We start from the raw sequence: 25,598 nt of genomic DNA, 5'->3' as shown, positions 1-25,598 counted from the left end.
GGGCTTGGTTTACATCTATCGCCATTTATAGCCACTGGGGGACTATATGCAGGCTGGGGGAACTCATATTAACGTTAAAAAACTTCATAAATTAAAATTTTCATGCCATGGTACCTTTAAAGCTGAACACTAACCAGAGAAAAGTATTTTCATTGTTTTTCTTTGATCTTTGATTTCTTTCTTGTGAAGAAACCTGCTTTGACAACCGCAGCCGCGCGCAGAAACTCTTTCTTCCTGACCGTGGCACTGTCAGCAGGCGGCTGGGCCTGGGGCGATATGTTCTGGGATGACGGGGACAGTCTTGAAACCTTTGAAATGAGAAATTATTGTTACATTATCTTCATTGCTGGACAGGTAGGGAAGAGACAAGTAATATTTGCATTGGGAAAGCTGATGAGGCAATAATTTGCATTTTACTGCTCTTCTAAATTACTGCACTGACTCTATTGAATGATAGTCTAAATGCGTGAAAACCTTGACATTGCCTTCCTGATATACAGAATTTAGATGAAAGAATAAAATAAATGGTCACAAAATGTCTTCTTCAGTCTCAGGTGGTGAGTGATCCTCTTAGGCTGAATGGGGCCCTGGATGGTCTGGTGCTGGGAGGGCTGCAGGTGTTCGGGGTGCCCTCGTCACCCCTATATGTATTAGCAAACGGGGACAAAGTCAGGGATTTCATGTACCGTAGTGACACCAAGGTGAGTTATTTGCGTGCACGTGTGCGTGTTTGTTTCAGGCCTGTGTGTAGTGATTAGTAACATAACAGAGTGTAAATTGTAGTTTCCACTGGGGATCAGTAAACAGTAGAAATGATTATTCTGCAGATAATTTGTTCTGAAATGGTTGGTATGTTATGGTTTGATTGGTATGTCTTGTGTATTGATTTATTTACTAAGTTTGTCCTCCTGTTTTACTCATCATGTCTACTGTCTTTGTGCCATAAAATCTAACAATTAAGTCAAATCATCTTTGTGTTGTTCTCGTGCCACAGGTTTTGACAGTGACCAGCCTGGCCTTGCCCATGTCAAAGGTATTTACAGTCCAATGGGCTCTCTGATGCATTGGACTTTATTGCCCAAGAGAGTAAAAAAAAGAAAGAATAAAAAAAGAGGAATCTAGGACTCTGATGAAGATGTAATTCTACATCAAAACGTTAGTCAGTGTTAGACACCTTAAAAAAAAAAAAAAAACTATAAATCAAGAAGACATCTGTGCTGCAGTGGCGATTCTTTTTTTACTGTACACTTTTTTTTCCTGCCCTGGATGCACCGGATTGTTGGGGTTTTCAGAAGCGCAGAGAACTCTCTCTTTTCAACCTTAGGGAGCCTTTGTATTTTCACTGCTACTTTTTTCTGCATTGACACCAGCGGATTTTCTTGAGCCATCCCAACCATCTTAGAGCTCGAGATGCACCTTCTGCTTGCTCTGCCTTTGTCAAAATTGGAAATTACTACTTTGTAAGCAGCAGGTTTATAAAAATATGAAACCAAGGAAGTCCTCATCTTGATCAGGTTTTCCTGCAAGGTAATTTTTGCTGCTAACTGCCACACTGAAGCAAGACAATGTAAATGTCTATACTTCCTAAACCTCTTTGTATTTTTTAAATCATGTCTATATATTGTTGTTACTGAAGTGCATTATTAATAAAAATTTGAAAAAAGATACATTTGTTTGCAGCCCTGCATTTGAGTGATGACAAGGTTTATTATGCTACAGCTATTTGCTTATTGTTTACTATAATTCTCCTCCTGTCTCTGAGATGAGATCCATTATACCAGCATATGTCATTACTTATTATCAACATAATACAAAATGTATTATTTGTTTGTATGAAGGACACTGCTGCTATATTAGCAACAGTTTCATCACATGGTTTTTAGCTGATGAAGTTGAATAGTGTTCGCATGTACTAACATCATAGTAGAGGGTATATTGAATATATAAATGATTTATTGTAATGTTAATAGGCAAATTAGTTTTTTTAATCACCAAGCCAACTTTACAATAAATTAAAAACAACTTAATTTAAAGGTTGTAGGTCGTATATTGTGTATTATAAATTTAGCAAGGAGCGTAATTATTTATTTTCTGAAATAAAATTAAACGAACAGATGCTTCAGCAGCTGTGCAAGGAGATGCTCTGACTCCACCTCTGGTCCTGATGATGCACCAACTGCATTCAAGCTTCTGCCAGTGACCTTTAAAACGTCACTTGTGATGAAAGAAGGGTCAGCTTTTTAAGATAGTCCAGGTTGGATGAGGACGTAGGACATGCCCTGGTGTCCCTCCGTGTTTTTAAATCTGAAATCTAAAATTAGGGATTTGTGTAATGAGAAAATGACATTACGAAAACGGGAGAATTTGGGGGATTGGTCTGAAGCATATACGTCTGGAGCTGTTAAGTCAAGTTAGGCACACATGGCCAAGTAATCATAGGAAGTTAGACCGGTTTAGTTCATAAATTAAAGTGTCATACATTGTCTCAAAGGGCCAGCACCGTATTCGTCGACAGGGAGGTTTTACTTTGAAAGTTAACCGGAAGTGTTATTTTTGCTGTGGAAAGAGCAGCAGTCAAACGTGTGGTGTCACTGTCGGAAAACACAGGGCTACAAACATGACTACACTCCTGACTAACAGCTGAGCTAAATCCGGGAAAATAGGCGGTGAAACGACGCTGGTACATGCCGTTCGACCCCCGGTTGCTCGGTGAGATGGATGTCCGACATGGGCTGTAGACTGCGGCGGGACCGAAGGTGAGGGCTCAGCCGCTTGGCCCCGTTTCTGCTATTCATTTATTTATCCTTTTGGAACAGGTGTATAACAACAGCCAAAAATGATACATTTTCCCGGTACGAGCAAATAATGTAACACTTGTGTAATTGCTGCTGTTAGCATAAACAAATTTCAAAGTTACCTGTAAACGCGGACACCGTGAAATGGAACTAGCAAAGGATTTCACCCATGGTCTAACGGTAGGCAGCTGAAATATTTATGCTCAAGATGGTACAGATAGCTGCTCGGGCCAAAAACATGTATAATAGTGTGTGTAAATATTTCTGTGGTGGTACAAGACTTGTCCCATCTTCCCCTCTCCTTCTGTCAGGCGGATGCTGATGGAGCCCCCGACATCATGGCACGCCTCTGTTACACAGGCTGTTACTGTACTGAGGCTTTTGATCCAGTCCTGCCACAGTCAGGACAGGGAGAGGCCAACCAGCCTTTTATTTTGGTAGTTTAGCCACTGTATGGGGCTAACGACTTTAACCTGAATTCACAGTAGCCTACTGACTAAGCAGTAAAAGGAAAACCCCTGTACATAGTAATGCAGTTCAGTACATCATAAATACTACTTATGTGAAACATTTTCCATCCATGAGGTGATCCAATTTTTGGTCCTTCTGTAAGGCTGCAGTTGGTGTGTTTTTTGAATTGGATTGCAATGTTTTGTAAAAGGTTTTAGTGAAATGCATTCTAGAACAACATTACACTTAAATTTCAGGAAATTTTATTCTAGGTGGATACAGAAATTTAGTCTTAAAACCTCTCTTGGCTGATATTCTTTCATTTTTTGCATTAGCACCATAAGCAATCACTTGGTCGAAGGATCACTTCAATTATGTCCATATATTGAGCACGACATTCATGGTTGAAAAAATAAACTAGTCAGTGCTCTGGTAGACAATTTAATTTATGGCGTTCCTGTTTTTAAACTACTTAAAGGATCTTTGCCATTACTTTGCTGCAGTGTTTTGTTCTTATCAGTTGACAGTTGAGTATTAATATAATGATATCAATATAAGAGATAAGCTTAGATTGACTAATATATCAGCCCAGTTTATTCATTAATTAGGCTCTAGTTTTAGGATTGTAGAACAATTTAAGGCAACACATCTAAGCACAATTTGAAACTTTTCCCACAACAGAAGTAAGTAATTAATCACATTTGTTTCCTTTTCTTTTTAATTTGCAATTGAATCACCTAATACCGTAGACTGTATATAATTAGTCTATGCTTAATACCAGCATGCTGTTGCAGGGGTTATGTTTAATGGCTTCTTTTCTTAAGTATACCCCCTGTTCAGCACAATATATTACTTTATGATATGAATCTTCATGATAAGACTTTTCCTGAAAGTAAAATATGTTTTGTATGCTTCCCACTCTCCCACCGAGTCATCCATAAAGTTTCCTCATAACTTACCCAGCCATTGCAGAGTCCACAGAACCTTGTTTTTCAGGCTTCTATGATCCTGGTCTCCTTTCAGTTGCCCCAGGCACGTCAGTAAACAGCGCAGATGTAAAGGGCTTCTCTGCTCCTTTATTCAAATGCCAGCATGACAACTTAATTAATGTTGCCCAGAGGTGAGAAGCTGAAACCCAAGTTCTTATCAAAAGTTTTTTCAGCAGGGAATCTGTTAAAAGTTTGTAAAACAATGTAAAAACAAGTATTCTGCACGCCAGAGTCAGACTAGACTACAGTTAAGGATGTGACTCATTTGATAAAACAGTGAAAGGTCAGGGATGAGAGGCCAAGTGTGAGCACATTGAGGTGTTGACAGCATAAAAGGTGAAGTGAGAAGAGAGTAATGAGAGATCTAGACTAAACTGGCACTATCAAACTGACCTGAGTGGCCCTGTAATCACATACAGACCAAAATAACCACTGGAGCAGCACAGCAGTGAATTATGTTATCGCTGTTACGAGGCTATTGGAAACAGCTGGGTGTCATGTTTAAGATTGCCTGTCAGCCTGTCATTATGTCCAGGTATCATATTTTGGGAGTTTGTCTTGCAGGAATCCAGAGTCAGAGTAGTAGACTGCGTTAAGCCCTTCTGGTTTATTTACAAGAGGATTAATGTAGTGCTGTTTGAAGCAGTTATCATGCAAATAGCCCAACAGCAGCAGCTTATTCAGTACTGGTAGTGTAATGTTGTGGCTTGCGGATAGAGGAATGTTGACTTGGCAAACAAATACTTTGTCCTTTTTTTTTTTAGATTATTATGATTTCAGACTTCTGTTTTCAAAAAAAAGGCAAAAAACATATCAAATGAGTTCTCTCTCTACATTATTAATCACTTGCGAATATTGTAGAGACAAAATTATTGGTTGAGAGTCTGAAATTTGTTAACTTTTTTGTTTGGATTTTGATAGATTAATTGTTTTAGTCATTTGTCAAGTAAAAATGTCAAAAATTTGCTGGCTCCAGCTTCTTAGATATGACAATTTTTTAGGTTTGGTTTGTATCATCTTGAATTGAGAATTTTCAAAACAATCCCTTTGGGCCCTCAGACTTTTTGACTATTGACTATTTGACTATTTTTGATTAACCTGTAATTTAATTAAAAAATGAGTCCGACTTACTGCCGAGAACCTGGACACAGCTCTTGCTTTGGTCATACAGAGATCGGTTTGCCCTGAGAAGGGACCCCCTCACCCCATACTCCCGCAACATCTCCCACAGTATCTCCCGGGGGACCCGGTCATACGCCTTCTCCAGATCCACAAAACACATTGGGCATACTCCCAGCTCCCTCCAAGATCCTTGCAAGAGTGAAGATCTGATCCGTTGTTCCACGACCAGGACGGAATCCGCATTGTTCCTCTTCAACCCGAGGTTCGACTATCGGCCGAACCCTTCTTTCCAGCCCCTTTGAGTAGACTTTACCAGGGAGGCTGAGAAATGTGATACCCCTGTAATTGGCACACACCCTCTGGTCCCCCTTTTTGAAGAGGGAAACCACCACCCCGGTCTGCCACTCCCTTGGCACCGTCCCAGACCTCCATGTTTTTGTAGATCTGTTTTGTAGCCGTTGCTCCTTTGTGTCAAAAGGAGCCAGTTGAGGTGGTTCAGGCATCTGGGAAGGATGCCTTCTGGGTGCCTCCCTAGGGAGGTGTTCCAGGCACGTCCAGCTGGGAGGAGGCCTCGGGGAAGACCCAGGACTAGGTGGAGGGATTATATCTCCAACCTGAACTGGGAACGCCTTGGGATCCCCCAGTCAAAGTTGGTTAATGTGGCTTGGGAAAGGGAAGTTTGGGGTCCCCTGCTGGAACTGCTGCCCCCGCAACCCAATACCGGATAAGCGGATGAAAATGGATTGATGAAATAAAAAAATTATAAAACTTAGTGGAAAACAGAGATTATTCATAGGTGCAAGATGTACTGCGCAAATGGTAAAGCACCAACACGCAAACATAAATGTAATCCAAATGACGGCCTACAGTAAGCCTCCTCGATATCATGCCTGCTTTTTGTGCCTGTCTGGGGCCTGGCATCAGGAAGTTTGGTGCCTGCTTAATCAACCAGAGGTAAACAAGCCCTCTGAGGAAAAAGGAGGAAACATTCCTGAGTTGGAGTGGGGAGTACATGTCTATGTTCTGCCAGCAAGAAAACAAGGTTACATATATGAAGTGGGTCTAAAGATACAGACACACATGTCAAAGCAAAGAGAAAGAAAATTAATTTTATGTGAGCTGATCAAGCAACATTTCTTTTTTTTTTAAGTTTGACCTTATTTGCATTTTAAGTGTTCTTTGAGTCTGAAAAGTCTGATTCCCTTCACATCTTTTCAAAGAACAAAGCCCTCAGCAACACACTGTGCTGAAACCTAAAGTTTCTTTTTGCTCGACTGGATGTTTGTCACATCACACAAATATTTCTCTTTGAAGCAGACAAGTTAAACACAGGTGGTTGGACGTGCTGATCCCAGTTCAGGACATGTGTTTGCTACTGATAACTGCTTGGAATTTCACACGGTGTGTGTGTGTGTGTGTGTGTGTGTGTGTGTGTGTGTGTGTGTGTGTGTGTGTGTGTGTGTGTGTGTGTGTGTGTGTGTGTGTGTGTGTGTGTGTGTGTGTGTGTGTGTGTGTGTGTGTGTGTGTGTGTGTGTGTGTGTGTGTGTGTGTGTGTGTGTGTGTGTGTGTGTGTGTGTGTGTGTGTGTGTGGTGTTTGCAGAAGGTGGCTCCCGTTTGGGTACACACTACAGTACTATCCACAGATCCTGTGAATGGGTTTGTGTTAGTAAGTAGAGGCGTTGGCAAAGAAAATGTGACACAGGGAAATGCTGAACAAGCATGAACGAGTAAGGGGATTGTGGGGTTGAGTGCAGCAGAGAGGACACTGCAGTAAATACAGGGACACCTGTGACAGATGAGGTGAAGTGTAGGTGAGGATGTGTGCAGTCCTATAGTGCTAAGCTGTGTCACTGTCCTTTTTAAAATATGTAGCTGTCATGTTTCCTTTTCTTATGTCTGCCCTTGGCTTTACCTGGTCTTTGACACTCCCATTCTATTACTATCATGGACTGACCTCCCCTCCTGTGTCTTTCTTTTCTACTCCCAAATATTCAGAGGATGGGCCCAGTGTCCCGTTGTCTGAGGAGATGTCTCTGGGTCGGCTCCTGCGGCGTGCCTCCTCCAAGGCCTCCGACCTCCTGACCTTTAACCCAGGGGCAGGGAGCTCATCGTTACGTCCGGGCCTGGATGGCGAGATCATCTTTTCCAAAAACAATGTTTGTGTGCACCCCTCAGAGCCCCTGCCTGGCCTGGCAGAGCACCACCCAGGTAAGGCTGGACTGATGTTGAAAGTGTCTTTCTTGCTCTATATAGTAGTAGTAGTTTCTTTTCTTTTTTCCCTTTCTTCTTCTTTCTTTACCATCTATCTATAGCAGATTAAATAATAACACATCCATACTAGAATTAGTATATAAATGATATCTGGGTGGTGTGAATCCAGTTTCCCTTTAAACATAGTTATTACAGTGTTTTATTCGCTATAGTATTATTATCAATAGTATGGTGCAGTGTTTCAAAACTCTAAGTACAAGACACCCAACTGATTTTACTTGTTAGTCCTTTGGCTCGTAAACATCGTTTAATACAAGCCCAATGTTTCAACCACTAAGTTTCTGGTGAAATACAACGAGTACATTTGTTAAGTCACCTAAATCTATCATAGTGCAATTCTTTCAGTTAATTTATCGTAACAATCCCTCAGTCCAAGACCAAACAATGGAAGACACATGTTTCAAAATGACTCTTTGAAGTACTAAAGATGACCTGTTTGCTTCACTGTTTTTACATTACAGTAGGTGAAAAAGTAACTGTCGATTACCCATCAAATTCAACAACAAACTATTTCCATAATGCCTATCCCATTATCAGATGTGTGATCAATGAGGATATCTTCCCCAATCATCGATGCAACAAACTTTTACTGTATTGCAACATTACTGTAAGGTTTTGTCTAATCAAATATTGTAAAAAACACTGTAACAAAAAATGTTTACTGTAGAAGTTGTCTGTAGTACACACTACACTAACCTGCATGAATTTGGCCTTGGGAAAAATCATCTTGAATGTCAAATCCAAGGCTGACATTGGTCAGCAGTAATGTTATCACAAGCCTCATCCACACTATTGTATTGTACACACTGTAATCATTGCAGTGGTCCTTTGTGGCCCTTATGGTTTGAGCACTATGGTAAGTTACCAACACTAGTAGTAATAGTGTTGCATCGGACTATATCAGGCAAAAAACAACAACCATCCACAGTATATACGCAACTGTTTATTATGTCTGATATAGACAAAAGGCATAGTGTTGGTAAAAAGTATTTAACAATAGAGAAGAAGATCCTGTCCAGAGTTATTCACATACTTTGTATGACCGTATTGTGTATTTTATTGTCAGTGAAGTGTAGAAGTAGTTGTGAAAAGAGGTACTTTTTGATGGTCTGTTGGTTTATTTGTACTGTAAGTGAAATATTACCACATACGTGTGAGAAAAGTACCATAGTGTCAGAAAGAAACTGTAATGAGATAAATGAAGTAAGCTGAGAAATCGTCAAATAGTCTGAATTTGAAATTCCTAGTGCAGTGACAATGATACAATCCATCACCAGTGGCCCAGCCATTTTTTATATGCAGAATTACTAATCCATTTCAACTAGCAAATGGCATCGCACTTTCAGCAGCAGAGTAGTGTGTGTGTGTGTGTGTGTGTGTGTGTGTGTGTGTGTGTGTGTGTGTGTGTGTGTGTGTGTGTGTGTGCATGCATGCGTGTGTGTGTGTGTGCGTGCGCACACCTTAGGGTGTGTCGTCATCTCTTTGTGTGTTTATCTCTTCTCAGCTTTTGTTTGTTTTTGGGTTTCAGCTGCCTGCTATCAAGAAAAAGTTTTGTCAGTTCCAAACGTGTTACCCTTTTTAACATAATAAATAATAATTTAATTTTGGTTTATGTTGCCCCCTTCAGGCTACCTGTGTGTGCACACGGAGAAGGATGACAGTCTGGGCACCACCCTGATTCTGACCTGGGTGCCCAACTCCCGCATCCAGAGGCAGGATGAGGAGGCGTTACGTTACATCACGCCGGAGAGTTCCCCTGTACGCAGAAACGCACGCCGCCGAGGCCGACGGTAGGAAAGTCATTTCTTAAATGTGTATCTTCACAGTGTATTAAATGTCTTGGATGCACAGAAACAGTGTTTCTATATGTTATTATAATGATAATCAATGATACATAAAACTAATGTCTCGTCCCCATGATACAAGCCTTCTGTGACCGCCCCCCTTAAGTCTTAGTCTTAATTAGCTTTGTAGCAACTCATTTGGCAAGTGCTTGAATGCAACGTTCATTATTATCAAAAAGTTATGCACTAAAGCTTTTAAGATATTCAATATTAGATTATTTCTTTTAATTTGGCAGCCCTATATTAGTATTATACATGACAATGACTGTGTTTTAACCCAACCTTCCCCTCCAGACCCCACACCCGTCACCCAGCAGCCCAGGAGGAAGTTGAGGATGAGGAGAGGAACGTTACCAGCAGCACCTTGGCAGAGAGCCACAGCCTGGTTGAAGAGGCAGGGGCGGATCCCTCCTCGCAGCAGCAGCCGCAGCAGCAGCAGCTGCCCTCAGCGGGGGAGGAGGGCGACGAGGGCTCCTGTGAGCTGTCGGACGAAGTGAGTCGGGACAGTACCATGGGTTCAGACTCTGACACTTTCTCCTCCCCGTTCTGCCTGTCACCCGTCAGCGAGGCCCTCTGTGAAAGCAGCGGCTCTGTCTTCCTGGACAGCGAAAGCAGGTCAGTGAGAGGGTTGAAAAGGGCTTTGGTCATGATCTGTGTTGTTACTTTTACAAAACAGAGTTAAGTTTATCCATTGTTTTGTCATTCAGCGGTAGAAAAATAGCTATATATTATGGTCCCTTGTCCACCTGACTTATAACTCCACTTCTGTCCCACATATTTCCAAATATTGGGATGTTTAGGGCGCCCTGGTAACCAAATCGTTAGGGTGCATACTATATAGCATACTATATGTGTGACTGCTATTCCTCTTTGCCAGAGCAATTTTTCCGTGCTTTCTCATATTATAATTTTAATCACAATATCTCAAGTACCACTTTAATTCTGGTGGAGCTCTAAAGGAGTTATGTCAGCTGTTCCAGTCCTGTACTTTATGATGGCATCTTCTTGCCTTGAGCGTTATGTGTATTAAATATCCCACGATCTTGTTCTGTTGAGTTCTGGTCGGTATAGCCTTTTGGGGTTTAATTGTGTTTGCTACTACAGTAAGGAGCACCTTCAAGAGCAGAGCAGAGTTCTGTCGAATACAAAAGCATTTGTTGCATTAAGTAGTTGCATGTGGTTAAATGTTGGCTATTGTCTCTAAAGTAAATTAAAAACAGACTCTCTCAGGCCTTTGTTAAAGATAACACATGCTGCTGATTCCTGTTCAACTTAATTGGGCCTAATTGTTTGTTGAAAGTAAGTGAATCATATTTGCAAGAGCAGTTATGTAAATGAATTACATTCAGATTATTAAAAGGAAAAGGATTTTTTTTAATGTTTTATGTATAGCCTAAGAGCAAAATGATTTGAGGGAGTTTTCTTTAAATTAATCTCAAGGCGTGTATTGTTGATCTACAGGTGATTAGATGAATTACATTTTAACTTTAAGATAAATCTGATAAAATTATACCATTTTGTATTTTCTTTATGAGTTCCTCCCAGTCTTCTCTTTTCAAACCAGCATGTAAAGGTCAGAGAATTGTCAAATAAATGGCTCACTCAGCAAGATTTAAATCCGACATTCAAAAGCCTCTTGTTAAGGTGTTAAATTCATTAATGCATACTGTAGTTGCTTTTGTTGGTCTAAAAGCAATATCATTTAAATATGTTAGGTGAAAAACATGGAATCAGCCAACAAAATAGTCACTGCATGTAAGTTCTTATGTAACCTCCCCCCAGGTTGCTTGAACACAAACCCAATTACCCAGAGGGCATGGCCTCAGTGCAAAGCTACAGAGTAGTAGGCTCTAGTGAAGAATGCACTGATGTTGTGATTTGTAGGACATATTTTACAGACTAAATAACAAAAAAGGTTTTGTGTTATTTTTGGCAAAGAGAGGATTTATATTTATTCCATAATCCCTAAATGTATGTATGCTGTAAAAGAATGTAAGGTTGTGTGCTTTCAAGTGAGTGAGCTGTCTTTGTGTGTGCTATGGCTGCACTTAATACAATTATATCATAAATGTACTCAAATACACATTTCTCAGTTTATATTCTTCTTAAAGTATGCCCTCGGGGATCAATAAAGTATCTATCTATCTATCTATCTATCTATCTATCTATCTATCTATCTATCTATCTATCTATCTTTATTATATTTGATTTCTATATGAACTTTACCATACTTTCATAAATTACAATTTGCTGCTCAAATCACTATTTACATCACTGAGGACTGTTGCGTCCACACATTTTTAGACAAAAAAATGTCTGAAATCTGTAGCGTTGTAACTTAAATGGTTATTTGTTACCAGTTACATTTATATTAAATGTCTTTTCAGTTTCCATTTACTGCCACAAGGTGGAGCCAAAAAGAAAAGAATTGATTGCATGAGGGATAATTTACACTCTGAGGCCACAAGGTGGCTCACTACATTATAGCTGAATGTGTCATGGGAGTGAAAGCAGGTAGATGACTTCAAGTAGAAGGCATGAAATGGTCAAGATGGGTCCATTTGGAATTTTTTATAATGTCACAGATGGCCCAAAATAAGTCCCCAAATCCTACAAACCCAAAACCTCAGTGCTTCCAGAGACTGTTCTCTAATCAAGCGAGCCATCTGGACAGTGATTGTGTTGCTGTTCGGAGCTCAGGGCCGTTCGACTTTATGATTCCCTCCGTGGTTGTTTCCTCACGCAGCTATTTGGCCTGACATGTTGCCCAGAATGTGTGAGCCTGTGTCAGTGTGTGTCAAGGAGAGTGAGAGAGTGTGTGTTTAGGCCTTTTTAACCACTGTCAGACCCCAGCTTGCTGTAAGTGCAGTCAGTGTGTGACTTGGCAGTGCTCTCTGCTTCACAGCTTCTAACCTTTACTCTGTCCTTCTCTTCCTCCATTCCTCTGTGCTTTACTCGCTGTTAGCGTCTCTCTTAAGGTCTCTGGCACTCATATCCATCCTCTCCTTTGCCTTTTTTCCCCCTTGTGTTGAATTCTCCTCCTTATCCCCTATCTGTCTGTTCCTTCCACTCTTCATTTTGCATCCTTTCCACTTTCTCATTCTCTCTGTTTTTTCCATATTGTTTCTTTTGGTGTTGCCCACCTCTCAAATATCTTTCCCCCTCCCCTTCCCTAAAGTCTGTGTGAAGCCCTTTGATTCCCAGTGCTCCCGGAGTTGTTGTGCTGGGCTGAATGTCAGCTCTCCGGATTAGAGGACTGAAGAGAGTAGAGCAGCAGCCAAAACCCTGGAACCCACTCAATCTCTCTTTCTCTCTCTCTTGCTTTAATTGACACTGTTAAGGGGCCAGGAACTGGAAACATGTCACTTGGAATCATTCAAAGAGAAAGAGCCGCGTATGGGAGAGCGAGAGCGGATGAAAAGGGGGGGGGAAGAGGAGAGTGGTGGGAGAGAAATCCACAGCAATCTCTGTCAAGCTTCTCAATGAGTTCCCTTTAAAGTTTAACAGTAGTTGTTGACTATCAATATGTACCTTCTTGAGGCTTTACTTGCAGATTTTTACCTCTCATATCTCAGATAAGTGGTTTCTGATATGTGTGGCTTATGATGCCTTAAAAGAAAGCAACAACCACAGTTTTAGTATTATTATTTTTTAAATCATATTAAGAGTAGAGAAGACCTCAAGAAATTATTAAAAATACATTTATGTATCAGAAAAGGTTTTTCTCCTTTTTTATTTATTGGACCCCTGTTGGACGTTTTCTTGTAATATTTTACAACATTGAATCATATTAGATTTTAATGTGGCTTTTTCACACTGATCAACAGAAACTTTTAATTATTTTTAGATGATTGTTTGGCACTTTAGGCCTTTTTTTATATAGGACAGCTGAAGATGTGAAAGGGGAGAGAGGAGGAATGACATGCAGCAAAGGGCCGGAGGTCAGAGTTGAATCCACAGCTGCTGTAGTAAGGACTGAGCCTCTGTACATGGGGCGCACGCTCCACCAGGTGAGATACCCAGGTGCCCCAGAAAAAGACCTTTTTAATTTCAAAGTTAAAAACAGAAATTAGATCTAAATGCTTGACAGATACCACATTAGTTGAATGGAGATTACCTGTGTGTAGTCAATGAGCTTGAACTGATTGTAGGTAGCTAGAATCACTGTTGGAAAAAATTAAACTTAAATACTTTTTTATAGGCACTGTGCTATCTCAGGACCCCTCACATTTATCTAGTACTTAGAAAGTCTTACTTATGTGTGCTGTTTTGGTTCTGGGATTATTAGAATACCATATGATTCATAAATAAGACAGCAAACCTCAAATATTTTTCTCTAAACTCCCAACTATACTTACCACTTTCCAGTGTGTGCACTGCAGAGAGCCCACACCACCCCCTTCACCCAAGCCCTCCCTCATCTCTCCAGGGATTAGCTAAAGGGCCTGGGAGTCCCGGGAGGCCTGTTGCACTTGTTTCTGGTTCTCAGGGTGACCTGCCAGCACCTTCCCCCAGGGTAAAGCCTTGTGTATGTGGAGCGAGGTGTTATGAAGGGCCTCGGGGCAGTTTTGATATCACCCTGGCCTGGTGGGACGTGTTGGTTGCAGCACCCCGACTCCATCAAAACAGCTTGTTTACATAATGTACTCTATGTACAGTTTATGGCTTGCCTGCAGCCTGTATCTGCTGCCTGTAGTACATGGACAGAATCAGGCTGTTGACACTGACAGACATTGTTAATCACTTGTTGAGTTTCCGCTTGAATGCAGCACAGCGGAAGATCAATGTTATAATGCCAAGAATCATGTGGTTTCTCACCCCATTTCCCACGGTTTTTGCACTTGAATTTATGCACAGAGAAATATGCAAAAGTGTATTTACACATACATGTCTGCTGTAAATGGACTGTTAATGCCCGGAGCTTCGCGGTCATCAGAGATATGAAAAAGCGAGTGCAGTAGTTCTTTAAAATATATTTTAGATTGCTTCTCTCTCTTATCAAAGCTGTCTGTGCCTCTCTCCCAGTCTCCTTGTATTCCACAGTCTGGGTTGTGCTGTGATACATGAGACAAAGAGCAGTAAATCACCAGATAGCAGAGGAAACTGTGCAGCTTGGATTGATCAGCCTTGTTATTTTCCCATCTGCTTACGGGGAAATGATTAGCCAGACATGATTGTAATAGATTAAACTGGGCCGGCCTCCCTTATCTTTTCAATGCCCCAACATGTCACTTGTGTTCACCTGTAAATGTGTTGTAAATAAAATATAGTTTTCTGAGTGAAAAATTGTAATTTCTTACAAAAGGATACCTTTAAATTCACACATCCATCCATACAAATGAGATAAACAGTTATTGTAGCATTTTTCTTTATATTATAAATAATTTTAATAATTTTAAATTTTTCATGATAAATTTGGGTTTTAAGTATTTAAATAAATTATAAGTGTGTTTGAAAGTCAGTAGTAAGCAGATAACTCATGTAGATATCTACTGCTCAAATGTCAGAGGGTTAACACATTTCTATGTTGGTCTGTTTCTCACCATTAGCATGTCTCTAGACGTGTTTGAGAGTTCATCATGGTCATTAGCTTGTGTGTGTTTTGGTGTGTGTGTGGTGTGTGTGTGTGTGTTGTGGGTGTGTGGTGTGGTGTTGTGTGGTGGGTGTGTGTGTGTGTTTTGCAGGATGCAGATTTGTGTTGCCACTTGCACAGCTTTGTCTGATTTTTTTTTTTGTGTTTCTCTGTACATGAGTGTGTGTGTGTGTGTGTGTGTGGTTTGTGTTGTGTGTGTGTGTGTGTGTGTGTCCTCCAGGAACCCTCGGCTCATGTTTCAGTGCCGGGAACAACATGCTGGCCATGGGGGAATGACAGGGGAAATTGGACAGCAGACAGTGGGATTTGTGTGTGTACACATTTCCATGTGTGTGTCCTCTGAAGCCTCTATACATTCCTCCCATTCTCAGCCTCTTGGTAGAACTATACTAAGAAAACAACAGGGCAGAACTAAACTATATGTCTGCACAATTGTCTCTGGGCTAAACACTGCTGGCTGCTGTCTACATGACATTTATTATTAATGTTCCACAGAGAAGAATGTCTCTGTTTCTGAATGTGAGGCGCAAGAAAAGACAGATTTGTTTATGTTTTTAAGTGTCCTTTCTTTGATTTCATGGAAAACATCACTCAGTTCCCTCAAGCAAGTGGCAAAAATGCATTCACAAAACTCAGTTTTATTTATTTATTTATTTTGCCAGGGAACTGTGCGAGGAGTCCATGACCCACTCTGCAAGCTCCGCCTCCAGCCTGGACAGCCACGCCCCCTCCGAGAGCGGCAGCCAGTTGCAGTGCATGCGTTGGGAGGAACAGCAGAAGGTGCTGGTCCTGGAGCAGTTGTGCGGCGTTTTCAGGGTGGACCTGGGTCACATGAGGTCACTGAGACTCTTCTTCAGGTCAGAAGGGAGTGCAAATCTCACAGGGAAGTCATAAAGGGGGTCATCACGTTGCGCTACTGTGCATTGCCCATATGATTTGTTGTAGGTTTTGTTTTTATGAGGATTAGTTGAAAATCTGTATATATATACGTTAAGTAATAAGTATTATTATTTCAAATATTTATCATTGCAGTGATGAGGCTTCTACCAGTGGGCAGCTGGTGATTGCCAGCCGAGAGAGCCAATATAAGATCCTACACTTCCATCATGCCGGTCTGGACAAGCTGGCTGAGGTCTTCCAACAGTGGAAGTGCTGCAGGGAAACTCAACTTAAAGACCAGGTTGGGTACAATTACAAAATCTTCTTTGGCATCTCGTTTTAGTGAGAAACCAAGGACATTTTCAGCCTTTCTTTCCCAGTTTTCTACTTAAATTTTGGTTCTGTGTCCACATTTTTTGCTCATTGACTCTCTTTCCGTCAGGTGTCAGATGAGAAATCCTGCATGCAGTTTTCCATCCAGAGGCCTATCCTGCCATCGGCTGAGACCCACCCAGAGGAGAAGCTGTATCGCCGGCTGGATGTTGCTACCTGGTTACGTCACCTCAACCACAATGGGCAGGTGGAGGAGGAGTATAAGCTACGCAAGGTTTGTCTGTGGGTGTGCATGTTTTTATGATCTGTGTAATTATTTTGCAAGGTTTCACCTGCTGCTATCCACAGAGTCAAGCTTCACATTTTCTTGCATTTTTTTCTTAGTTACTAAAAGTCATTTTGAAGGTAAAGCCCGCAGTGCATAACTTTCAGTTTGAATCAGCACCTCTCATCTGTAAATAATTGGAGGATTGGTCTTGGCCAATGTCTCCCTGTGAGTCATTTGAGTTCTTGGGATTGACTCAAGTGAAGGTTTACCATATTACTCAAATGACTCAGTGGCAGTTAGACTGTGACCAAGAACATTTCCTCTGTAAACACGTAAATGTAATAACAGAAGAGCACTGTTTTCGCTGGACATGGCAGATAGTGTAGGGGTTTCGGTTTTGCAGCGTTTTGCAACACTCATGAAATAACCCATCTGCTGTAGTTCAGAAAGATACTGGTTGAATGCAGGGTGTCTGCACATCTAGTTTGTAGTATGTCTTTTAATATGTTCTCATATTAGAAGGGATCCCTCACTGCGTCCCTGCTTGCCCTTTTGTGCTCACTGTGTTTTCTCACTTACCACTCTCCGCCAGGCCATCTTCTTCGGTGGTATCGACCCATCCATTCGTGGCGAGGTGTGGCCCTTCCTGCTGCACTACTACAGCTATGACTCCACCTCCCAGGAGAGGGAGGCCTGGAGACTGCAAAAACGCACGCACTATCATGACATCCAGCAGAGGAGGTGGGGAACAGGCCAAAATAAATAGATATGTGTGTTTGTTATATTGTGTAGAAATCTGGAAATTTCCTGGCTGCTACTTTGCCACCAAATGAAAGTTAATTTAAGGTTTATTTGCAAAACATAAATCAATTTATTTAAAATAAAATTAAAAAAAGTCTTATCAAGACACAGCAGTGTTCTTGACACTGTGAAAACAGCAGATACACATGGCTGCAGTCAGTCAAACAAACAAACAATAAACCATATGTGAGTCTGTTGTGGCTTCTCATCGCAGGCACTAAGCAATCAATAGGCACAATCAGGGAAGTGTTAAAGGGAGGTGCCGGGTGTGAAATAAAAGGTCTCTAGAGAGAAAACATGTCAGTGGTTATCAGATCATACTCTGCAGAAGGAAAAAAACCACAGACACACGCACACAAAAACACACAAGTACTTAAACGTCTTTATTTGTCTTCACTTCTCAAACAAAAGGTTGAGTGTGCACAAATTTTTACACCGTTATGCTGCTCTGTCTGTAATGAATATGATAATTGGACAGGTTTCATGTGTATGGCCTATTAACATTTTGAGTACATCAGTAGGTTTTATCCAAGTGAGGTAATTAGAGCCATTGTCTGACTCTTATATAGATTCCTTTAAAGACCATTTGACTAGAGCAGCCTCCGGGCCACTGGTTGATCATTAGGAGCAAGGATACAAGACTGTGGTTTTGTTCCTTGTCTCCTAAACTCATGTCCTTCCCTTATCTGTGATGACAACGCATCTGCAAAAGGATGCAATGCAGCTGTAACAACTGCAGATGTAGATCAACAGGCAAACAGTGAGCGGATTAAGTGGAAGTGACATGGAAGAATAATTTGGATATTGTCATTGTGAAAGAAAACTGCTACAAAATCACTAAATGGCAGCCTTTAGATATCATAAATAGCTACACACAAAGAAAACATAAAAAACATCTATATAGTTTATACTGCCATACATGAGCTGGTTTTCTTCATTGTAAAGTACAGTTGTTGGGTAACTTCTTTCCAGTTAATGCATGAGCAATACACATATTTTCTGTCTTTTTAGCTAATCTTATTGCACTCAAACACATATTTCTGGTTTGTTTGCAAGTCAAGTCTTTTTTTAGTAATACATTGCAATATGCCATTTAACACACTGCATGGGTATATATAGGAAAATGTTCTCTCTGGCTGGCTGGAAGAGGAAGTGCTTATTTCATTTTTGGTGCACCCGTGACAAACATTCAAAATAGCTATTTTTTTTGGTTCGGATTTCTTAAGTTAAGAGGAAGTCCACTTTAACTTTTTATCGACTGATTGTTTCAGGTTTAAACATCATTCAAAGAAGAATCATTCGTGTGAAAGAAGTTTTATGTTAAACAATCATTTCAAATCATTGTATGTACTTTGTGCTCTTTTCTGTGTATTTCCTTGAGCTTTGTTGAGATTTGTGTACTTTAAACAAGCTAAGACTATAAATGCTGTGGCATGTGGCACACATACTTGTCCCTATAAGAAGGAACATGAACTAAAATTAATAGAAGTTAGTCCAAGGCAGTAGTAGTGTCTAACACAATGTTCCTATTTAATATACCTATGTAAACACAGCTATATTTTTGTTTAACCATACTGGCTTCAGACATATAAAGTGATGAAAACATGTACTGAACTCCAGAGAGAGAGAGAGAGGGGGGGGGGGGGGGGGGGGGGGGGGGGGGGGGGGGGGTTGGCCGGGGAGAGTCCAACCACATAACACTGAAACTAAACACTTGCGTGGCGTTGCATCAGGTGTGCACTCATTATTCCTGGTGGGGCCACATGAAAAAACAAACAGTGTTAATTAAATCCCCTCTGCTTGTTAGGGCTTGATTGGACTATAGACAGATTACATTGCTAATGTAGTCCATTACATTTAGAGGGATAGATGGGGGTTTTATGGTTGTGGTATTGTCCTCAATGGAGCACTTGATGGTGAAATAGCCCTTCAGTCCACTGCTTGCCCACCCCCACATTTTGTAGTTCATTTGCAGCTACCCAACAGTGTTTACACCAGAGTGACATTTGAGGGGAAGATTATTTGATGAAACTATATTTGTTCCCTTAATTTCCTTAGAGATTGTGCAGTAAAAGCCTTCTTTTTGTCTTTTTAATCTGTCATAACTGACTTTGTTGTTATCTCAATCAAGATTGGTTTCCAGTTTCTTTATTTCATGTATCTAACGTTTCCGCTTTTCATATTGTTTCAGATTATCTATGAGCCCGGAGGAGCACAGCGAGTTCTGGAGAAAGGTCCAGTTCACGGTGGATAAAGACGTGGTGAGAACAGACCGCAGCAACCACTTCTTCAGAGGAGAGAATAACCCCAATGTGGAGATCATGAGGTCAGACCACTTCTATTTATTTTCCCATTCTTCCTTTTCCCCCCCACTCCCTCTCTCTCTGTCTCTTTGCCCTTACCTTCTCCCAACCCATCCTTATCATTGCCATTCCTCAGCCCAACGCACAGGCGTACCTATTCATTTCATATTCTGAACCCTGGGGGAGCTGCAAATGAGTTTCATGCTTTATTGACTCTGACTAAGCCGTCTGAACACTTTTGATGCATACTCAGAGCTAATGGCTTTCTAAACGAGAAGCAAGAGGATTTAAATAGCATATTAGTTTAGTGACTCTCATCGAGGCTCCTGCTATTTGTCTAGGTATTATGTCTTACGCAGCGTCTGGGGCAGGGTGATCCCAGATGCATCTCATGCTTCCTAGGTTATCTCACAGGTTTTCTCTGGGTCGTTCGACCCAAGCAAGCTGAAGATACTTCTTAGAATTCATTTTCAAAGCAGTGCAAAGTATGCATCCCTTCAAATGACATCTATTTTTACTGTTTAATATTTCACTGAATAATAAAACAAAGTCCTCTGGGTTTTCCCTTTGTTGAAGTTTACTTCAAAGTAGTACCCATATACAAAAAAAAACAAGAAAAAAAAACAAGAAAGATCATTAATTATCTCCCTGGTTACCAGAGGAGTTGTCATAGCAACCGCTTAAGCAGGGCTTGTCATGTTTTTTAAGCATTAGCAGCAATGCTGAAACACATGTTGGATCATTCAGTGTTTGGGCGGGACCATACTCTGTGGTTTGGCTTTGCTGCAGGGTCGTGGAAATTTCTATACAAGAGCCTTAATAAAAAGCTGAAATGTTCACATGATCACACTCTGTAGCTTTATTGTATTAGATGTACTGTTTTCTGCTGAGATGTTTCAAAAGTGCTTGATGTTCATGTTGTGATCATCATGGCTGTCCTTGACCCAGGCGGATTCTGCTCAACTATGCAGTGTTTAACCCAGATATGGGCTACTGCCAGGGCATGTCCGACCTGGTGGCCCCCCTCCTCACTGAGATCCAGGATGAAAGCGACACCTTCTGGTGCTTTGTTGGTCTCATGGAGAACACCATCTTCATCAGCTCCCCGCGTGATGAAGACATGGAGAGGCAGCTGGTAGGATGTTTCTTTGTGTCTTTTAGTTAGTTGTACCTGATTTGTGTGTGGTTTTCTTGATGTGGACACATACATTACACCCCCAATCTGTACAAGTAGAAAAGAAACACACAAACCTGTCCAAACAACACCGGTGTATACATGCAGCTCAGAGAAGCAAATTGCCAGCCTAAAAAGGCTTAAATCTCACTAGAAAGCGTTTTATTGTGTTTGTAAGACAGTGTGTACCCTCTTTGACCCGCCTCCAGATGTATCTGCGGGAGCTGTTGCGTCTCATGCTGCCCCGCTTCCACCAGCACCTGACCAGGCTCGGGGAGGATGGCCTCCAGTTGCTCTTCTGCCACCGCTGGATCCTGCTCTGTTTCAAACGAGAGTTCCCCGACACTGAGGCTTTGCGCATGTGGGAGGCCTGCTGGGCACACTACCAGGTCAGCGCACTGCCGGATCGCCTCCTTTGCATACACAAGTTTGTAAGAAAAACTTTGCATAAACAAGTGCACAGAGGCGCTGGACTGTATTCTGTATCAGTCCAGCATGACATTTTGAATAGTTTTTCAGGAAGCATGCAGTAATGCACAGCTAACATTGTCAACAATAAAAGAGTCCATGTTATCTTTTCAAAGCCTGTCACCCCATTCTATTGTAATCCTCCTAAAAACCTATAAAATGTCATATTGCGTCTTTGTTTTGAAGGAGTTTAATGGTTTAATTCAAGAGTGATTAGTGATCCTTACAGTAAAGTACAGTAAAGATGCAATTCAACAATGCTTCCTAAAAGCATTACAACTGTATATTGTAAAGAAGTAAGAGAACTGTAAAACAGTAACTAAGCTCACGTAGGGCTTCCGTGTGCAGTAGTTCAAGCGCTCTCTGCTAGATGTTCTGATCTTCAGCTACAGGTGCTAATAGAGGAGATTGCATAGTGAAACCTTGGTTTAGACGGTTGAATGTCACATACCACATGGACCAGAAGCAAGAATTTCTGATTGTTACATGATTTTTTAAGTAACATTGTGTCACAATGTTCCTGACTACATACAGTACAAAGTCTTACTTATTCAAGTTTTAATTTTTAGTTTTCGAAACAAGTTTTTAATCACTCCTTCTTACTACTGCTTCACATCACTAATCTCAAATTTCCAAATACTATACCTTCATGCTTTGCATTTTCCTCGAACAGGGTTCACTGTAAATTTGCATTTGTGCATATGTTTTTCTTTGTTCTGTGGTAACCTTCATATTGCACCCTGCAGCAAGGGCACAACTAAATACAGTGATCCAGGACCATGTTGTCATTAGGTCCTTAACAAACTGCTAATTTGCAGATATTCCTGCATTTGGCTTCCAGTGTTGATCTGCTCACTAACCTCTTTCCGTGTCTTCATAGATGGACTACTTCCACCTGTTCCTGTGTGTGGCCATCATTGTTCTTTATGGCGAGGATGTGACAGAGCAGCAGCTCGCCACTGACCAAATGTTGCTCCACTTCAGCAACCTCTCTATGCACATGAATGGAGAACTGGTGCTACGCAAGGTACACTGCAGTAAATGCTTTGGGTATTCTTGCCTTTATGTCACCTGTGTATGGTACACCCAAAGTAAATGGCTATCCATTCATCTTAAACTATTAAACTATAGTTTGTCTATAATCATGCTCATAACCATTCTTCCACAGACTGCTGCATTACTTTTATTTCAAACCGGGGTTATATTTGCATTAAAGTAGCCTTTCCCAATGCTGCAGCATAGCAGCGCTGACATACTGTAACCTGCCCACAGAGGCCTTGCAGAGCTAAATGGGATGTTGCCATGTCATGTAGAGGATTTATGATCTGCATCCCTGCTACTGTGCCTGCGTCCTCATGTTTATGGATTCTGTGTTAGTGCTTTTGCCACCACAGGCAGTGTGTTCATGTTAGCATGCAGATGGTGTAACTCCTTTTGTTGTTGCCAGAGATTTTGCATCCGATGCACGCCGGCATTAGGTACCACATCGCAATGCTGACCTTGACATTGTTTTGTTACCAAAGTCAAAGCTATTGATTCATTTTAATGTTTTACTCCACTATGTTTGATATCTGCAACACACTGTTTTGCATTCCCTAACTTCTTGTCAACCCAAAGTTCCTTCCACTCTTTTACATATTTTAGTTTATCTTGCCACTTTTACCCTGCTCTTTCAGGCCCGCAGCCTTCTATACCAGTTCCGCCTGCTACCCAGAATCCCGTGCAGCCTACACGACCTTTGCAAACTGTGTGGCCCGGGGATGTGGGACAGCCGCTACATCCCTACTGTGGAGTGTTCTGGTGAACACCCTGACTCACAGAGCTGCCCCTATGGTGGCACCTCCACCCCCCAGCCCTCCTCACCCTCTTTGTCATCAACGCCTTCGCCAAACTCCACCCCCACACATCCACTACAGGGCAAGAAAGGATCCAAAACTCGGGATATTTTCACCTTTCGGAAACAGTCCTGAGACAGAGGCCATGGGAGCGTTGCTGTCTTGGCTCATGTTAGTACAGCAAAGGTTTGGATCCATCTACTGGATTCCTGAACTGTTTGTTGCCCTTTGACTCCTCTCCCTAAGTCCCTGCCTCTAGTTTCCCTATCTTACTGAGGATTATTGTCACTTGACCTTTTCATATGGTGCAATGTGGAACACTGCCTTACCAGAATGTTATTTGCAATGTTCAGCATCACATAAATCCAAGATGAGGAAGGTTTGCTACTGGACGGGCTGGAAGTCAAGAGGCTACTTTCATCTTGGAGCAGAATAGACAATCACCAGGCGCTATGTTGGTCTGGAGCTACTTCAGGTTTGAGTCTGCTGCTGGCTTGGCATACTTTCATGGGCTTTGTGGGCAGGGGTCACATCAGGGTCTGAAGCAACTGGCATGAAATCGTGCAGACTCTGACCGAGGGTCAAATGAAACTGGAGATTCATTCACAGGACTTGAACTTGAACTTTTAAAAATGTTGCAGTGTTCTCACAATGGAATATTTGTGTGAATATCAAATTACATGTGCATATCTCAAGTCTGAGCAGGACGTTTTTAACATGAAATTCAAACCCTCTGTGTTAACAAAGAACAGTTAACCTAAAACAGGATTATAATGAATTACTGGTATTTTTTTTCTTTATTAATTTAATTTTTAAACAAGTGAACGTTTGCGTTTAAAATAGCAGTTACAAAAATATTTAGCAATATTATATCCTTGCATGAGTGATTCTTGACATATAGAAGGCACAACTTGTTTTTTAGAAAACACTCAAGCCCAAAACAGAGGTAAGAATGTGTTTACATGACAAACACGTATGTGATCACATGATAGGGCTCTGCATATTTCCTCATCAGATTGTGAAAAGGAACATTCTCATTATTTTTCTTAATGTTGTTTCCTGACAGGCAGGATAAAGCTAGGCATATGTTTCCTTCTGATAAAAGTCAGACACAAACATTCATTTTAGCCTACCTGTTAAGCAATAGGAGCATAATCATTTAAACCGTACCTTCTTAAGATATCATTTCCTGTTTGAGCTGTGGGATGGCTATGACAGCGCTGGCTGAAAAAAACAAACATGTTTTATCCTGACAAAAAATTGACAGCCTTGTGTTTTCTCTTACATTTAGTTGTCTGTGTTGAACCATATTTAGATAGGGTTGGGAAATATTGTCAGCACAGGTTGTTGTTTTTTCTTACCTCCAGCATTTTGTCCACTTTCACCTTAAAATGAATGACAACGCACTATCAACACTAAGAATCAGTCCACATGAATGTATCTGTTTGTTTTTTTGTGTGGGTGGGTGTGGGTGTGTGTGTGTGTGGATGGGTGGGTGGGTGGGGGTGGGTGTGGGGGTGTGTGTGTGTGTGTGTGTGCAAACGGGAGTGACCTCTAAACATCTGGTAATGAGTTAGAGGGCCTCCCCCCTGACCAGCCTCTTTAATTATAGCAGTCATCATATGGAGAAAAAAGTAAAGCTGGCTGTTTGGTCTCTTCAGAGAAAAAAAAAGAGAGAGAGATGGAGAAGAAAGTGACGATTTAAGCGCCGCACAGGGATATATAGCGATCTGCATCTTGCCTCTGTGATTTGCAAGTCCCAGATGTAAGGTGGTCTCCACTCTGAGGCTTTTCCCAGAGAGCTTTTGAATGACACTCCTGGGGCTGAAAACATCTTCAAATTGCTGCTAAAGTGTAACATTAAGACGCCCCCCCATCATGGTCTTGCGCTCTCTCTCACTCAGCAAGCAGTGTCTGCAAATTACATTCATAACTGCTCCTTTTCCCATTAGTTATCATGTCCAGCTGCTTGCTGGAAAAGCCTGCAGAGTTTTGAAGAGTTGGGTAGCTGGGTTGAAATAAGCAAAGTCAGAGATGCACAATGGAATGTAATCAAAGTGTGTGTGTGTGTGTGTGTGTGTGTGTGTGTGTTGTGTGTGTGTGTGTGTGTGTGTGTGTGGTGTGTGGTGTGTGTGTTGTGTGTGTGTGGTGTGTGTGTGTGTGTGTGTGTGTGTGTGTGTGTGTGGGTGTGTGTGTGTGATTGTCATTGAATCACACCGTCTGCACAGGCACGGTAAGTCACGGGCCTAATTATTCACTACTCCTACTTAAAGGGGTTTTGACCAGTCATCACTGAATGTACAATGTTGCTGTTTATCTCTATGACATGTTGCTGTGTTACTGTACACATCTCAGAGAAAATGAAGCTATTCTTATTCTAGGCTTTAATAAAAAACACAGGCGTACTTTTCAAGAAACTTAAAACTTAAACTAAATGTTTGACTGAACAACAAAATGTACCAAGCGTACAATT

At 41.3% G+C, this 25,598-nt stretch overlaps 2 protein-coding genes and 1 long non-coding RNA gene across 5 annotated transcripts in view; 2 read left to right on the top strand and 1 right to left on the bottom strand.

Moving 5' to 3' along the window:
* Nucleotides 1-1,667, top strand: part of gaa (alpha glucosidase) — a 9,615-nt gene extending 7,948 nt beyond the window's left edge. The window contains 4 exon segments of the mRNA XM_032538154.1: nt 190-354; nt 549-701; nt 995-1,083; nt 1,317-1,667. Of these exon segments, the coding sequence (XP_032394045.1) occupies nt 190-354; nt 549-701; nt 995-1,060 (384 nt within the window). The 3' untranslated portion in view covers nt 1,061-1,083; nt 1,317-1,667.
* LOC116703430 (uncharacterized) overlaps nt 1-6,780 on the bottom strand; it is a 26,645-nt gene extending 19,865 nt beyond the window's left edge. Inside the window, exon 1 of the long non-coding RNA XR_004335431.1 lies at nt 6,757-6,780. This is a non-coding gene — a long non-coding RNA (uncharacterized LOC116703430). The remainder of the gene's footprint in view (nt 1-6,756) is intronic.
* On the top strand, nt 2,442-24,787 carry tbc1d16 (TBC1 domain family, member 16). Of its 3 annotated transcripts, none has more exons than XM_032538155.1 (13): nt 2,442-2,756; nt 7,352-7,564; nt 9,255-9,417; nt 9,766-10,086; nt 15,727-15,921; nt 16,097-16,244; nt 16,386-16,550; nt 17,137-17,285; nt 19,537-19,671; nt 20,597-20,783; nt 21,032-21,211; nt 22,171-22,317; nt 22,967-24,787. In XM_032538155.1, exons 2-13 carry the CDS (start codon nt 7,384-7,386, stop codon nt 23,258-23,260), a joined length of 2,265 nt encoding a protein of 754 aa, XP_032394046.1. In that variant the 5' UTR covers nt 2,442-2,756; nt 7,352-7,383; the 3' UTR covers nt 23,261-24,787. The 3 variants fall into 3 exon arrangements, with proteins under 3 accessions (XP_032394046.1, XP_032394047.1, XP_032394048.1); XM_032538156.1 differs by lacking the exon at nt 2,442-2,756 and adding an exon at nt 6,994-7,167; XM_032538157.1 differs by lacking the exons at nt 2,442-2,756; nt 7,352-7,564; nt 9,255-9,417; nt 9,766-10,086 and adding an exon at nt 13,349-13,481.
* The last annotated feature ends 811 nt before the right edge of the window (nt 24,788-25,598 follow it).

Source organism: Etheostoma spectabile, chromosome 15, assembly GCF_008692095.1.
Source record: "Etheostoma spectabile isolate EspeVRDwgs_2016 chromosome 15, UIUC_Espe_1.0, whole genome shotgun sequence".
Classification (NCBI taxonomy): domain Eukaryota; kingdom Metazoa; phylum Chordata; class Actinopteri; order Perciformes; family Percidae; genus Etheostoma; species Etheostoma spectabile.
This window is presented reverse-complemented; position numbering and strand designations above follow the sequence as displayed.